The sequence below is a fragment of the Apteryx rowi genome, unplaced genomic scaffold, assembly GCF_003343035.1.
Source record: "Apteryx rowi isolate R43461 unplaced genomic scaffold, aptRow1 scaffold_20, whole genome shotgun sequence".
In the NCBI taxonomy this organism is placed as follows: domain Eukaryota; kingdom Metazoa; phylum Chordata; class Aves; order Apterygiformes; family Apterygidae; genus Apteryx; species Apteryx rowi.
Genome location: NW_020448308.1, coordinates 5,348,894 through 5,364,646, shown reverse-complemented (window position 1 = coordinate 5,364,646; position 15,753 = coordinate 5,348,894). Strand labels below are relative to the sequence as shown.

The window sequence follows — 15,753 nt, the reverse complement described above, 5'->3', positions numbered from 1 at the left end:
ATTCATCATTTCAGCCAAAGCCTTTTACTTGCCAGACAGGGCATTTGATGAAACCATTCATTATACTGTAATTAGAACAAGTCTGACCATGTTGTCATTTCTAAGCTATTTCTATGGCTTTGGTATATGCTGCCTAAAAACTGAATTTCCTGGATTCCAGACTTCATGTGGCAATCATACTAACAACCTCTCCCTTCCTAAGTTACTTGTAGATGTTAACAATCCTGAAGTGGCACCTGTCTGAAAATCATTTAGAAATTTTAATTATCTGACATAAAGAAACTGTATTCTCTTTACTTCTGCAGTTTACTTTGCGTGCTTGCCAACACTGTTTTTAGTTGGCATGTTTCTTGTGCTTATGTGGCTCTTTCACACAGAAACAGAAGGGAGAGAGATTCTTTAAAAAAATGGGAGAGTAAAATTATAAGAGCTGATAAAGGGAAATCCTGGAATAAACTTGCAGATGTCTGAATACAGTTTGTTATCAAGTCAATGGTATCTTTTTAGATTTCACTTCATATTAAGATAGCAACAATTTACTGAATGCAGGTTAGCATTTGGGAGGGGTGAACTTTGAGGTTCTCCATGCGGAAGACTGAAGTAGGTTATGCTGTTCTCCAGGTGGTCTCAGTTCAGAATCATCTTAGAGAATTTGCCTTTCAAAGACTACAGACCTGCAGCCTTGACCCCATGTTTCTGTGCCCCTCCTCAGTCTGTGGGCACTTGGCATGTTTCCTACACAGTCAATCCTCCAGTTGCCACATTTTAATCCTTGCTTTTATCAGGAGTAAGCAGCACCATTTACCAAGACACTGCCAATCACAGAGCAAACAAATACTGCAGCAGCCATAAGAACACACAGCGTGAGCTTGGCTAGAGCCACAGGAGGAGGAGGATGCACACTGGGACAAGGTGGCAGTGGACAATGTTAAAGGAAGCAAGAAACACCAGGAGGTTTTGGCTCCTGCAATTCAGACTACTATCGTTGCTGCACAGCAGCAACTGTACCTGGGTCTCTTTCAAGGGCCTTTTGCAGCAGGAGGCTGGCACCATAAGGAGGGTTCTCTTTCCAACAGCTCTGCAGCAGGAAAATGCTAGGAGCAATGTATATTAGGGCTAGATCAGTTGTTGCAATATGACATGCTATTGCCATACAGAACACAATCTAACTCTGATATTCTACCTGTCCCAGAGAGGGCCTGTCTGCTGCAGAGAGCCTCACAGTGTCACAATTTCTCACTGTCAGCACAGGCAGAGGACAGGGAATACCCAGAGCAGCTCTGTGTTGCATCATACTTCAGCCATATTTCCAAGCAGCAGATGCAATGCTGTACAAATCACAGCATCTTGGCAGGGCTGGAAAGGCAGGGCCAGAAAGGCAGGGCCAGAAAGGAGAACAGCACAGCCGTCAGCAGCCTCCACGCACACAGTAGGAACCACCATCCTGAATGTGACCTATAGCACTGATGAACCTGCGGCCTCCAGAACACGTCTTGGACTGGAAGTGCTCTCAGGTTTCACACTACCCCCCGAAAAAAAAAAAAATCAAGCCCGCCACATGCAAAAGTGGTTGGTTTCCATTTTCTTACTTCCTTACCTGCAATGACTCTTCCTCCTTCACAAGCTCTTTTGGGGGGAACAAGTCCTTGGCCTGGATATACTCCAAACTAGGAGGGCCTTCCTCACCCTGCATGGCAAACAAAAACAAACATTGAGAGACTGGCCCCAGCCTCCACTTCAGTGCATGCGACAAAAAAAGCAAAATCCAGGCTGCTGAATCCTCCTGGCACCCTGATGCACTCTCTGCAGGATCCCCTGGAGCTGTGCATGGAAATGCCTTTTCCACCTCAGGACAGTACCTCTCTGACACTGCAGGACCCCAGTAATTTTTCCTGTTGTTGCAAATACCCCGACACAAAGATAAATCTTAAGCAGCTAAGTCAAGGCTCTTCCAACAGCCAAGCAGATAAACTTCGATGATGCATAAGAGCTCAGCACATCAGATTGATATGACAGTATTTTGTCCGGTCATGTCAAAGGTTACCCCCATTACCTTTATTATGGAACCACAGCAGAAACTCTGTAACACAGAGGGTTTCCATCTACATTCTGACTTCTACCTACTCTTTTCCCCTGTTACTTTTACAAAGAACTCCCTTCTGGGAGTTTTTATTTTCACTCGTAGCCCAGAGAAATCTGGGAAGAGCTTGAAGCTTTTTGAAGAGATTATGAAATGTAATCCCACAACCATTGCATGCAAGTATATCCAACTCACAGCATGCACTACTGATTGTTGACAACACCAAAGCAGGGTGTTTTTCCTCAGGGCAGCTGAAAATGTCTAACCTGCTAAGATGGAAACTCTGGAGATTCCACAAAGGCCTCAGAGAAGTGGTCTGGGAGGACATGGAGCTGGGATGCAAGCACTACAGAAGAATGTCAGGAAATGAACTGCCAAGGGAGCATATGTATAATTTCCTTTATGAGCCTAACACTAGTCTGAGAGAAGTAACATGATGTGGGCTTACTCCACGTTTGGTAGCCAATCTACAGGTCTCCTTATTTCAAGAAGTAAGTACCCGCTATCCCTGGAAAAGTGGACAAGAGCGTCTCAATTTGGGCTTGTGAATCTTCAGTCAATTCTGAAATCTCAGTCCTAATTCTTAGCTGACCCTCACCCATATTCTGCCAAACTACCAACTCATTCCACAAATAAGCAGGTATCAGACACTCAGTATAAAGGATGTTCATTGCTGGGGGTCAAGAATGCCACTGATTTGACATGTTGAAGTATGTCAATGTAGGAACATTTTCTTTAGAATGCCCCTTAAAAGCTAGTTCCTTCTACAATCTCACAAGTTTTTTCTAATTACAGATCCACTACAAGATCTAGCATTTATTAGGAAATGCCCCATTCTGCAAGCATTAGACAAAAAAAAATTAAAATAAAATACCTTTCTGGCTAAGTCATCTGGGCTAGAATCCCAAATTTTGACTTGAGGACCCTACTCTTCTGTCTCAGTTGTATTTAAAATGATGCCAAATCACCTCATGTTTTCACTGGAGATTAAAAAGAAACAGATTCCAGCATTCCCTTGCAGGCCACATTCAGTGCTGAATGTAAGACTCGGAAGCATCCTCCTCCTCTTCTGAAGGCTCAGACTGTGTGCCCCAAACACTCTGCAAAAGCAGAGTGCTTCTAGCAGACCCATCGTCCTGGGACGACAACGGACCGGCCAGCAGCACATATTTGTGGAGACCCAGATGGGTCGAGGCTGGCAGACACTCACACCTCATTGCCCACCAGCACAACCCAGCTTGAAGCACTCCCTGGATACCAAATGCAGGGCAGCGAGAACCTCAGCCTGCCTCCTCGGGAGCCACTGCAAATGTGCAGTGGGCTCCAAAGAATCCACTTGTGCCCAAGCTGTCCGTCTAGGAAGTATAAAACTCATCACCAATCCCCACTGTAAGCAAAGTCACTGCACTTCCTTACCCACTCACCAGGTACCCATGCATAACTAAGAGGGGTGCAGGGAGATGCATCTGCTCCACTAGCCACTGGTTCCATGCAGCGGAAGCTCTCTGGAGACTACAGAGGAGCCAGGGGTCTTGCATACCACTGGCTAGCTCAGATATTGAGCTAGGAGTCCAGGAGAGCACAAAGGAAAGGTGGAGCGCTGTGAGCCAGTGTGTCAGCGCACACAAGCAGGGCCTGCAGCCAGGGAACAGAGAGATCCTCTCCTGCAGCCACCACTTTGCAGCTCACAAAGAAATCCCTGTGAGTAGCAGTAACTGGAACAGAGCAGCCTGAGATCTCTTCACCGGCCTAGGTGTCCTTCAGGTCTTGCTAGTATGCAGCATAGGATGGGCGGGGAGCTCAGCATCTCATCCTGCCATAACCTCTTCCCAGGGCATCAACAGGGTGAGGAGCTCAGGACCGCTCTCCTTTCACAAGCTCACGATCCCCTCAAGCCCTCAGACTAATCCTTTTGGCCACAAGACCTTCTGGGGAGCTTTCTGTAGGAAGGGGTCTCAGATCTCCTCCGAGCAAAACTTCTTTTCCAGATGCTATCAAAGACAGGGAGCTCAGGACCCTCTCCTACTGTTAAGCCTTCCCAGTAGTGTCAGTATGGGAGGGAGTCTTGCACACTCCTTTCTTGGATGGTGCAGCCAGGGTAAGAGCACGGAGATCCCCTGGGGTCTGTTGCTCTCACATGGTAATTTTCCAGCTACAGGCAGGGACCAGCTGGAGCCTACGTGGCACAGCACACTCATTCGGGCCTTCCGGCTGACTCAAACCGCTGGGCCGGTCACTGCTGTGCCCTTGGACCCAGGCATGGGAGCAGCACAGGAATGATGGGGACCACGGCTTCTCCCGGGAGCATGCAGATTCGAAGAGGAGGGGATTCCCCCTTCACAAAGGAGAAGCCATCAGGACACAGCAGCACATCAAGCCAGGCAGATCCAGAGCAGGGAGGATCTGCAGGCAGCCCAGCCTCAAGGACAGGCCAGATCTGGGGCAGCTGGCTCAGCCTGGGAGCCGGCGAGAAAAGCTGGCTTATAGCCCTGCTTGCAGACAAGGAGCAGACAGGCTGCAGGGAAGAGAGGAGGAAAAAAAGCACTTACAAAGCAGTTGAGCATGGAGCAGGAGACACGGCCTGGCAGACTCATGTTCATTTCCAGAGGTGGCAGCTGGGCCGGGCACATACAAGCAGCATCTCCTTTCTCTGACCCTTTGCTGCTACCTGTGATGGCTCCGAAATAGTCACACACCGATCAGCACAGCTTCCCCACTCCTCCGCGAAGGGCAGGAGCATCCCTGCTGCAAGCGGCTGGAGCAGGTGCGCCCGCTGCTTCGGCTGCTGCTGACAATGGAGGGAGGGAGGGCGGAGGACGGCCAGACTCCACCTACCTCCGAAGGAAGCAGAGTATGGCTCTGCCATCTAAGTGTCTCCCTGCCAGACTAGACAGAAAATGGAGAAACCGACAGAGCCAGCCTGAAGGGATCACCCCTCCTCTCCCCCTCCCGTGCGGCGCTGGCATCCTGCTGACACGCGGATCCTAGCGACACATCCCCCTTTTCGCAGGGCTGTGAGCAGAGCGGAGAAGCTTGCCGGGAGATGCAGTCCAGCTTGTGGTGCTCCTCCCCAGCAGCACCTGCCACACGCCTTGTGCCGCACTGATGGCGCGTGCAGGAATGTGCAGAACAATAGCAGCGAAGAAGCTTTGTGCACCAGCACCGAGCCCTCCTCCCCAGCACGCGTTCAGGGCTCAGGTGCTGGCTGCTTCTTTCGGACACTCGACCCTAGAAACCGGGAACTTCCTGCTGCAAATCATCACTTACGATCCTCCTGGCAGCACAGCAGCTTCCTAAAGTCCTCTCCGCATGGTCAGGAAAGGAAGGACAAAGGGACTGTTGTCCCACTTTCACAACCTGCAGGCTTTGCTAAAATATTCTTGAGTCTTTAAGTTATTCCTCCCTGGGACCTCCTGTGTGCAATGGGATTAGCTGGATGTTTTCAGCTCCTGCCAGCACTAGAACACCTAGGCTCATGCCCTGGTGTAGACTAGACTTCATGGGGCCACCAGCAGCCCTTTCCAATCACTTGGACAGTTAGTTCCAATGGGAAGTTTCACTAACTCCAATTTAGCAATGGTTGCAGACGACAAGGAATGGCCTTTGGTGCAGGAAATGCTGTGGAGCTGAACACATAGCTCCTCGCTCTGGCCCCTGAAAAGCTGGCTTTTACTACCTGTTGTTAGTCAAGACCATGAGCAAACAGCAAGTTCTCTAGGTCATGGCTGCACCCACCTCAGAAACCATACTGAGAGCAGCCTCTTAGGAAATATGACATCTCCATTTCTAGCACCACCTGTGATTCTGCCCTCTACCTCCCACTGTTGAGAAGGCAGCTGGGATTATCTGGGCTTCTCTACCTTAACACCTTGCTCAGTTCAGGCATCAGCAGCTCCTGACAGAGAAAAGTGACAGTGAATAGGATCCTTGTTCAAAACAATTTTCCTGGTGGCTGTACTGGAAGCCAAAGGGTAACAATCAGACCCCTGGGGTGTCTTGTACAGTTTGGTGACAGAGATCAACATGCATAAGACAGAAATAAGGACCAAAAATGAGAATCTTTTGCTCAAAAAGCAAAAGAAAAATCTAGCACTTCATTAATCCTCAAAAGGCCAGGCTGAATCATACTAGCTCTTCTGCTCTGGGACCACAGCACCCTATCAAAACAGAACACAGCCTGCAGCCATTAAGCTCCTCATATACCTAGTTGCCCAATTCACCAACAGACAGCTCTAATTAGCAATACCAAGAGCAGACCAAACGTTTTTCTGAAGTCAGATAAAGGATTTGGACATTTCTCCACAAAAAGTGGAAGGGTTAAATTATTCTGAGCAGCCTTGCTCAAGGGACAGCTTTGCAACACCCAGGTCTGCTGCCTTTTGTCACTGCAGGGCACCAATGCCCAGGCCAAAGCTGCTGAGAAACCAAAACTACAGATTACCCCAAAGTCCACATAGTCATGCAGGCTATGCTGTTCAGATGCTGAAGGAGAAAAAGTCCTAAAAGAAAATGCTGCCATGCCTGGTACCATGCTCCCCCCGGCTCCACCATTTACATGGTGGCTGGTACTTGGGTGGACAGCACACACTACCCAGCCCCAGAGGCACCCAGCTCCAGCTGGTACCCACAGGCTCTTCTGTAATAAAATTGCTGAGCCCTACACAGGAGATATACAACCCTACATGTATTTGCTTTACATATAAAGTCAACACATAATTAGAACAGAGGTTTACGAGCAAGATTACTGATTTGTAACATGTTGTATTTTGGCCAAGTCTGAACACCAGGAGAGGTGCCTTGCTTCCCTCAGGTCCTACTTGCAGGCAAATGCCAGCAGCCTGCTGAAAAACAGAAGTAGAAGGTGGCAGGAATCTTTTGTTCTAGAAAGAGTGTAGCTATAAAAGCTGCAAAACAGACTTTTTTCTGACATATATTAGGAGACAAAGAAAGTTAATAGTAGCTGAAACACAGAAATATCTTAGGTAGAGTCAGAGTATATATTGGTATTTAATATATTGAGTGTATACAGCACGACTAGTTCTTATAACACACAAAAAAATGGACAAGCCAGGTAGGAGATCTGCTCCAACTTCTGGTGAGATTTTTAGGACTGGCTGGTGAAGATGCAATGTGCAATTCAGGGCCTGTCACAGGACTGACTGTTTCCAGCTAGGGTTGCTAAGGGACCTTTACAGCTCTGAGGTGCAGCTGGGCACAGTTAAAAGGTTGATCATCACATCATTAGTTTGAATTTCTAACCTAAGCTCACTTCACAGACAGTGAAACTGCTCTGTGCATGGCATGGTCCGTGCGGTTAGAAATGGGGAAAGCAGAGCGCTTGCAGCCTTGTTTTAGCTGGCTTAACTAGAGGGATTTTCTAAATGCCAAGTCAGACATCTCCACAGCTGAACAGCTGGTATTTGCCCTACCTCCCGCATCACTAACAACCATAAGACTGGACAAGGAAGACAAGGTTATTTACACATAGCCGGGCTCCTCCAAGTGTCATACACGTGCACATTCATGCTGTGGCTGCCACCGGGGCACTAGCACTACAAGTGAAAGCCCTTTTAGCCCTGCTGTCTCCTTCCTGAGGAGGACAGTGCAGGAGAGGAACCTCCCTCAGTTTCTCTCAGCCACAACAATCCTGAAGGTTTCATGAACTATGAGGAAAAGAGGAACTGAATACACTGCAGATAGTATGTTCTGAAGGCCAGTTACTGGGAATTAACCTTTTCTCCTCTGACTAGGAAGCCGCACTATTCATGCCATGAGTGGCCCTCACCTGTGCTGCTCCTCCCTTCCCTCTGTGCATCTCTACTCACACACTGCAGGCCTCACAGCCCAGCAGGTAAACCTCTTTAAAGTCCCAGGAGGGCTTTGGAGGCTCTGAGATAGCACGCTGCTTGGTAAAGACAGGACTGGCGCTCCAGAGGCCATCCTGTAGCCTCCAGAGGAGACGATATTCCCTATGTGGACATGCCAGCATGCACCAGGAACCTGGCCTACACTAGGGGAATTCACAGGGGCAAACTGCCATCTGCTCCCACACATTTAGGGAATCTTTACTCGGAGCAGCTACCAAGATGCTGAAATCTCTTGTGGCCTGGAGCCAGTCAATCCGCTGAATTACATCCTTTTGTCAAACGCTAGGCTCAATTTTCTACAAGACAGGTAAAAAGCATGGTTCCAAGAGCAGCTAGCACCTGCACTGCACAGTCATCTCTTAGCAACCTGTCTTCTTCGTGGGTCTACAGCACAATCTCTTGTCTTCAAAAATGATAAGCCACCCCAGAAAAGATCTTCAGTGTCCCACAGAGCTTGAATGAAACGCACAGACACTGAAGGGGCCCTAACCCCTGGTGAAATACAGGTGCCAGTATGTATCACTAACGATAAGGTAGAAGCAAGCAGCCAAAAGGTGAAAAGAAGAAAACTGGTCTCTCCCACTGCAGAAAGATCTTTGGTGCCACTGCCACCATCCTGGACTCAAGTTTTTGAATAAAGCCATACCCTTCCCAATCCCAAGATACTTTTATCCTTCATTTACTTTTGGTACCACAAATAAGTTTGCTGTAAATACTCTTTCATTAGACAGAGGGCACCACTTCTATCACTTTTACATATTAACAGTACACATTCAGCACAGTATTGTAGTATGAGAGAGTTCCCTGTAGGGAGAAAGAAGGGAAAGCAAGGGGTTATGGAAATGGATGGCAGGGATATGAATCCATAGGCTTGTCCCCAGTAGTGCGTCCGTCATACAGGCTGCCCTGTATGACAGAGAAAAACAACGAGAAAATCAGCAGAAGGAACCAGCTTTCTCAGGCAGAGGCTCCCATGACATCCAGAAGCAAAAGGATGGGAGCAGGGAAAGCCCAACAGCCTATGGCTCCAGAGGTCATGGAGCCTTTGCTGCCAGAAGCGGAGACACTCCCAGCAGCAGAAGTATTATCTGGGTAGTCTAGTTTATGTCTGTCCAGGTCTGAATATTTTCCATGAAGATTGGGGTAGGAACTGGTTATCTAAATCTTTTTACAGATGTGCTGGGAGAAGGAGATGAACTTAAATACAATTTATTTCATCCTGAAATTTATCCTTCCTCTGCTCAGTGTAGATACCTACATCAGGGTGAGATGAATTGCACCCAGAAGCACATATTTCTCTCCACTGCCTATACTGGAAATCTAAAAAAGCAGATGCAGACAGCTGACTAGCTATGGCCAACAGGACTTCATGATCTGCCTCTTCTACTTCTGTTATATGAAGGGCACCTTTGCTTCACATCTCTCTACAAAAATAGTTCATTTCCTCAAAGCCTAAGGAGGTCCTTGGTGAACTGAAAGACTGCTGAGCCACTGATGTGGCCTCCCAGAAATAAACTCCTAAACTAGTGTGAGGAGGGAGAGAAGCTATTATTCTGTACACAGTAAATCAGGGCCAGGACGGTGAGTGTCATTTGATCTTTACGGGATCACAGAAGAAGTTATAGATCTGTAAGAATACTGTGCATTTACTATTTCATCAGAAAGCTGCCCAGAGGCGAGCACGTAACAGAAATGCGGTATAAGAAGCCTTTGGGAAAAGAGGATGAAAGGATGCAAGTCAAGTGCTATCAACTTTCACATTACAGCAAGAAAGGAAAAGGGATGGCTAAACTGCACCCCCCCACGCCTCCCCAGACTAACAGTCCTGGTCCTCACTAAAGGGTGACATGGTAACAACCATGTAAGTCTACCTATCTACAGTCCCAATATCCATAGCAGCTGTGGAAAACAGGGAATGCTGCAATGGTAGCTGTATGGTGCATGGTAAGAGCTGAGCCCTAAATGTCAGCACAGCAGAACAGCTTGCACTAATTTACCTACTAGATTAGTTTTAAGTAACATATAAAGGTGCTGGCTGCTTGTTAGAACTTCCATTAGCCAGATTTAAGGATTAAGCCACCATTAGTGCTGTCTTTAAGGACATTTTCAGCAGCAGCTAGCCTTTGAGGGAGAAATGAGAAGAGTCTTACTATCAAAGCAAAGCTCTTAACTGATATTAGACTAAGCCTTTGCAGCAACAGACAGGGCAGAGCAACTGGTGTCTGCATTTGGGGTGCTGCTGAGTAAGGCTTTGGGGCATGCCCTTGCAAACCAGAGGGCACCAATGCTTTGCCCTCTGACTGCAGTGACGAGGGAAAACATGAGTAATTAAATGCACACTCAGCATGTCTGCAGGGAATGGGATTTCCACTCAACCCTCACAGCGGCTGGCTGAAGAACGCCAGCCCAGAAGCACGTAGGGGTTAGCAGGCAGGGCAGCCCTACCCAACAGCACAGAGCATCCATTAGCCAGCAACAAACTCCCATCGCTCCCTGCAGACCTGCATTAAACTCCAAATTTACAACCCTGAAAAAAAGGTCACAAAAGGACTCAAAGGATGTCGTCAAGAGATTAACCATCCAATTTCGATTGCTGACAGAGGCTCACGTAAATAGGTGGGGGCAAGTGCTTATTTCTACAGCTAGCAATAAGTTACTTTCTCCCCCTTCTCAAGGAAAAAAAAAGCCTATACCATCTTTCACACCCCAAACAGTGGGTGAAGGGGTGTGAAAGAAAAGAGATTTCTTTTTACCTTAGGGGAAAAAAAAGGGAAAAATAAAAGGACATTTTAATATAATATGAAAAATGCATAATTCCTTTTCAAAAGGGCTTTGAGACTGTAAAGTCATTTTCAGGTATTTACAAGGAGTGGAAGACCCTTTTCTCTAGACGATGATACTGAATCACCTATGGTTAAAACCTGGTAAGGGCCAGGGCCAGGATAAGTATCTGTCAAAAAGTAAGAAAGGTAGATAGTGAAAAGGAAAAGCTTCCATGTTTTAGTAAGCATTCCAGTGTTCCTGCAGTGCTGAAGAGCATCACCACTGATGGACTGAGAATCATTTTCATGTAAATACGAGTACTGTCTTGGAATTCTCTATCATGGGAATGTAGGCAAGGACCACCACTAGAAGGCAAAAGAGAGAACTTGTCATTAACTGGTAGATCCTGAACTATCACCATGCCATAAAGACTTAGTGTTTAATAATAGAGCATGAAAACACTCAGTAGTAGATACAAGAAAGAAAGTAAATATTAGGAAAGAAATGGAGAACAAAACAAGAAGTATTGCATAAACTCAAAAGTGGACACAAACCTTGAATGTTGTTCGAAGTTCCAGTCAAAGCATCCCAAAAGGGATACAGTAAAACGAATTGGTCCAGAGACAAGTGACAAAAAAATAAAGACAGCAGCCAGCTTCTGTACAGGCAACAATTCAACAGACTAGAGCTCTTCAAACGTCTAAGTGGGGTATGACAGAGCTCTACAAAAATCAAAGGGTATGGAGAAGCTTACAGGCAACGCCAAGTTCACCATTACTTCCAACACAGGAACTAGGGAGTATCAGATGAAATGATTAGGGGCAGACTCAAAAACAAAATAAAAGGAGCTACTTCACACAACTCAGTAGTGCAACTCTGCCACAATGTATTGGAATTGCAAACATTAACCTGATTTCAACAAGCAGTTCGGTGAATCCAGAGAATAATAATAAGAAGAAAACAAACAAACAAACAAATCCATCAAGGGCTAATAAAACATTAAGAAACTACTTCTGGATTACAAAAATTCCTGAACTGCAAATTCTGACAGGTTGGGAGAGTACACCAGAGACATTCCACAAGGCTCTCCCACAGGCATTCACTGCTGGCCCCAGTCAGACATGGTATCTGGCTTCGACAGACCCAGCATGGCCTTTTGAATGTTACCTGGAGGGTTTTTTTGATACATTTTCCTCAGGTATATTCACTTCCCATCCTCCCTGTCCTCTCCGAGACCCTGTAGTCCATGAATCTCAAGAAGAGCCATAGACCAGATTTGCTGTTATCCGTTCATCCTCTACAGATGTTATGTGGTATCCTGAACATTTGTTCCCCTGGGACAGAGGTGAGCACAGTAAGTTCTCTCCACTCCAGTTACTGTGAAATGCAAAAGGTTTTAGCCCTGGGAGGATGAAGTATGACATTTCCAATTTTACAAAGCACATTCAGGGAAGAAGGTTCTATGTGAAAACAAGATTGTTCCGTTGGACATAGATATATGGCCTCTGGCCAGGGGGCAGCTCTGCCTCAATGCTGGGAAATCAAAGTATGTTTCCCAATTTCCCATCCCCTCTCTAACCTGGGTATGAAAAGGCATGGCCAGAACCAGCAGGCCCTGGGACAATCTCTGGCTTTAGTCAATTCTCAGCAGTCATGACCATGCTTGTAATCAGAAGTTTTGAAACAGGCAAATTTTGAAGAGCTGATTGCCTTTGCAGGGATTCAACACGACAAAAAAGCATGGTCCAGACATTTCCAAGATCCTCTGGACTGCTACTGAGTTGTTTTGTTAGAGATGCAAAAGAAAGGGAACATGATTATCTAGAAGTTGGTTAGCTTCTTCATTGCTGCCACATCATCTGGAGTGTTCGTGTTATACATTACAGTAGGAAAGTTTTTTAAAAATAACCTGACTCTATTTAAAGGAAAAGGCTATTTTTTTCAGTCATATCTGGATAAATTTGCACCAATTTAATCTCTATCCCAGGCAGAGAAATTGTTGGGTCTTTAGCAATTTCAACCTGAAACCAGGATCATTCCAAATTGAAGAGTAAGATACATTATCAGATTACAAGAGTGTATTTTCATCTCTCCACCCCAAAACACATTAGTCTACCTAAAGTGTGGCAAGAAGCTCTTCCAAAAGAAAGTTGTTCTTGAAACCAAATCAGGGAGCATGAGCATAGGGGGCTACATCAGAAATTCTGTGTGCTTAACTAGTAGAGCTGACAGTTCAGTTAATTTGTAGAGCAAATTTCATTTTTCTAATCCAGTTGTTGAAAGATCACATGAGGGACAATCCCATAGGATTCCCATTCCCAACCCTCACTGTTTCTTTGAGCAGTCTGACAGATTTTTTTTCTAAATGTTTAACTTAAGTTTTCACATCCTCAAATTGAATTTCTAACCTTTGAATTGTTTCTGCTAATCTTCTCCGCACTACTTCCAACTCAATGATCTGCTTCTGATGGCAGTGAGTGCAAGCTGATCATAATACTATGTTACTGCATTAATGCAGAGATTCACTGCCTACCCACTTTAAAATACAAAGATTGCCATGCCTTGTGTTCAAATACCTACTCAGTCTACAATCCTACAGACACTTCCATCACACCTTTCCACATTGCTGGTCTCGAGCCTTCTTCCTCTCATCAGACTGTGTGCATTTTGGATTATTTCTTGCTGGGAGCAACAATGGCATTTTATTGAAGCTTATCAGCAATCTGGCTGTTCTGTGTTTCAGTCTCTCCAGATTCTTGCATATCATGCTTTTCAGTACCAAATTATTTTGAAATTTCTGCTACTTTGGCATCACTGAAGCATGTTATTAAGATGGTGCTTAATTTGTCATTGAGAGGTGATAAATGAACAGAAGGAGAAAACCCAGCATTAAGTTTTAAAACAAAAATAAACTGATAAAGCAAGAGAAATTGGCTGGCTATCTCAATAGCCCAAGGAGGCAGAAGAGAATTAAGAGAATTCCAGTCTTATTAAAATATACTGGAAATCAAAGCAAATCACAAATCTAAAGGTAAACTCATACTACAAAGAGCATCTTGGCTATAGTAATATTTCAGAGTTCTTCATAGTATATTATTACATATAATGCACAATAGTATAGCACTCTCCTTTCCCATTCTTGTATTTATTCTCACTCCTTGTACCCTGATCTTATCCACATGGTTCAGTCCCTACTTTGGAAAAGACAGAGAGCTCACATTAGCAAAGCTTTTCACTTCTCATGTTTCAAAACCTGCTCTGAAAAACCTGCAAGAACCTGAAAGTATTAGCCCTTATTCTAGAAAGCTGAAGAACCAGGTTTTGTACCATTTCACACCTGTAAGTAGGTCCTGGAATCTGAATAAGCATCTCAGCCTTGCTAATATTACCACCCCCTGTGTGGAAAAGCCTGCACCAAGCTCAGCTAGCCATGACCTAACACTCTGCCTCTAGACTTGAAACAGTAAAGATCTCCTTTCTTACAATCCATTAATCAATTTTTGATACAGGGAACAACACAAATGATTACACACAGGCTACTAAAACCCCCCAGCCACTTTCATTTCAGTCCTTCACTAAAACCACACAGGTTTGGGAGTGGTGGATGTGGTATTTTAATTTTTTAAATAAACCAATGTGTGTTCTTACTTACATGCAGCACTCCCAAAGCTATTCTCTTGCACACACACTCTCACCTTAACATATAGCCATCCAGTGCCACATCCATACCGGGCATCCCCAAAGTTAGACCGCCCGTGCTCCCCCCGCCCAATCCATCCAGCCTCGAGGCTTCTCAGTCTATGCTTGCCAACAGTTACAACACTCTTCCTCTTCTACCTCCTCAGCAAGCAATGCCACATGCCTTTTTTTTTTTTTTTTTTTTTTGCATAGATCCCTTTCTCCTACCTAGATTACTCCCTTTTTTCCCAACCAACCTTCAGTTCTATTCCCCGATTCAGATACTGTGGGTACAGTTCTCAACTCCTCTTGAATACACTTAGCAGCAGCACAAGACTCAGAGACACAATGAAAAAAAGGCACAAAAGTCAAAGACAAACTAGACTATATACTCACCATCCTCAGATACGGTCCAAAAATTTTAGTTCAAGCACAGCTCAGTTTCTTCTTGTTGATCCACTAGACTCACCTAGAGCAAGCAAAAGAGAACCAAGAGTAGAAGCTTAGGTCAATAGCAACAATACTGCAGTATAAATACAACGTTTAAAAAAAGAAAAGAGAAAGAAAAAAGGACTGCTTTGCATGGTACTACCAAGAACCCAATAACTTGCACCTATCATTGCTAACGTCTATTTAGTGTCCTTTTGAGGAGCTGCTGGAAACCAGATTCAGCATCACGGGGAGACACCAAATCCTTTTGGTCAGCTAGTACACACAGAACATGCAGGACTTGTTACCCATGTGGTTTTTTTTGTTTGTTTGTTTTTCTTTCTTTTTTTTTTTTTTTTTAAGGCACACCTTGGGAGCAGGAGCAGAGCTTTGGAAGAAGAAATTGTGTGAGACAAACACAGATGAAAAGACTGGAGAAGATACAGCTTCTTCCCCATACTCCACTTTATTTTATTCCCACAGACACTCAAGAAATTAAATAGTATCCACCTCCAAATATGGCAAAGGGCAAATCTCAGAAGTAACAGTTGGAAAGCTTGTTAAAAAGGGAGAAGTATTTCTTTTTGTCTTTATGTTACCCAAGAGCAGGAAAAAAGGGACCAAGAGGAAACTTTCTTCTTTTAGACAATGGAGCATATGCTCAACTACTGCCCTGAGCAGGGGCAGCTCACTGAAACAGAAACGCCCCCACAGCTTTCTATAGAAGAACACGCTGAAGGAAGAAAGACTTGGCCACCCTGGTTCAAGGACTTGGGGAGGATCCTTCTTCATAAGAAACTTGGGTGCTTGAAGATCACTGGTATCTTGGGGTGGGGGGAAATCACCTCTAAAATAAACCTCAGCTGCCTAGAAAGTGGGGCAGGCAGCAAGTGCTCAAAGCGCCAGGCAAAAACTAAAAGCTAACCTTCTGCTAGC

At 45.4% G+C, this 15,753-nt stretch overlaps 1 protein-coding gene across 3 annotated transcripts in view; it reads right to left on the bottom strand.

Moving 5' to 3' along the window:
* The window catches only part of MTMR4 (myotubularin related protein 4), a 59,054-nt gene that overhangs the window by 25,182 nt on the left and 18,119 nt on the right, over window positions 1–15,753 (bottom strand). For 2 of the 3 annotated variants that reach the window (XM_026063694.1, XM_026063693.1), the window contains exons 2-3: window positions 14,785–14,857; window positions 1,598–1,687 (exon numbers count right to left, since the gene is read on the bottom strand). In XM_026063694.1, the coding sequence (XP_025919479.1) occupies window positions 1,598–1,687; window positions 14,785–14,787 (93 nt within the window). In that variant the 5' untranslated portion in view covers window positions 14,788–14,857. Of the gene's footprint in view, window positions 1–1,008; window positions 1,095–1,597; window positions 1,688–14,784; window positions 14,858–15,753 lie in introns of those variants that run through there. The other variant, XM_026063695.1, reaches the window with a different exon arrangement.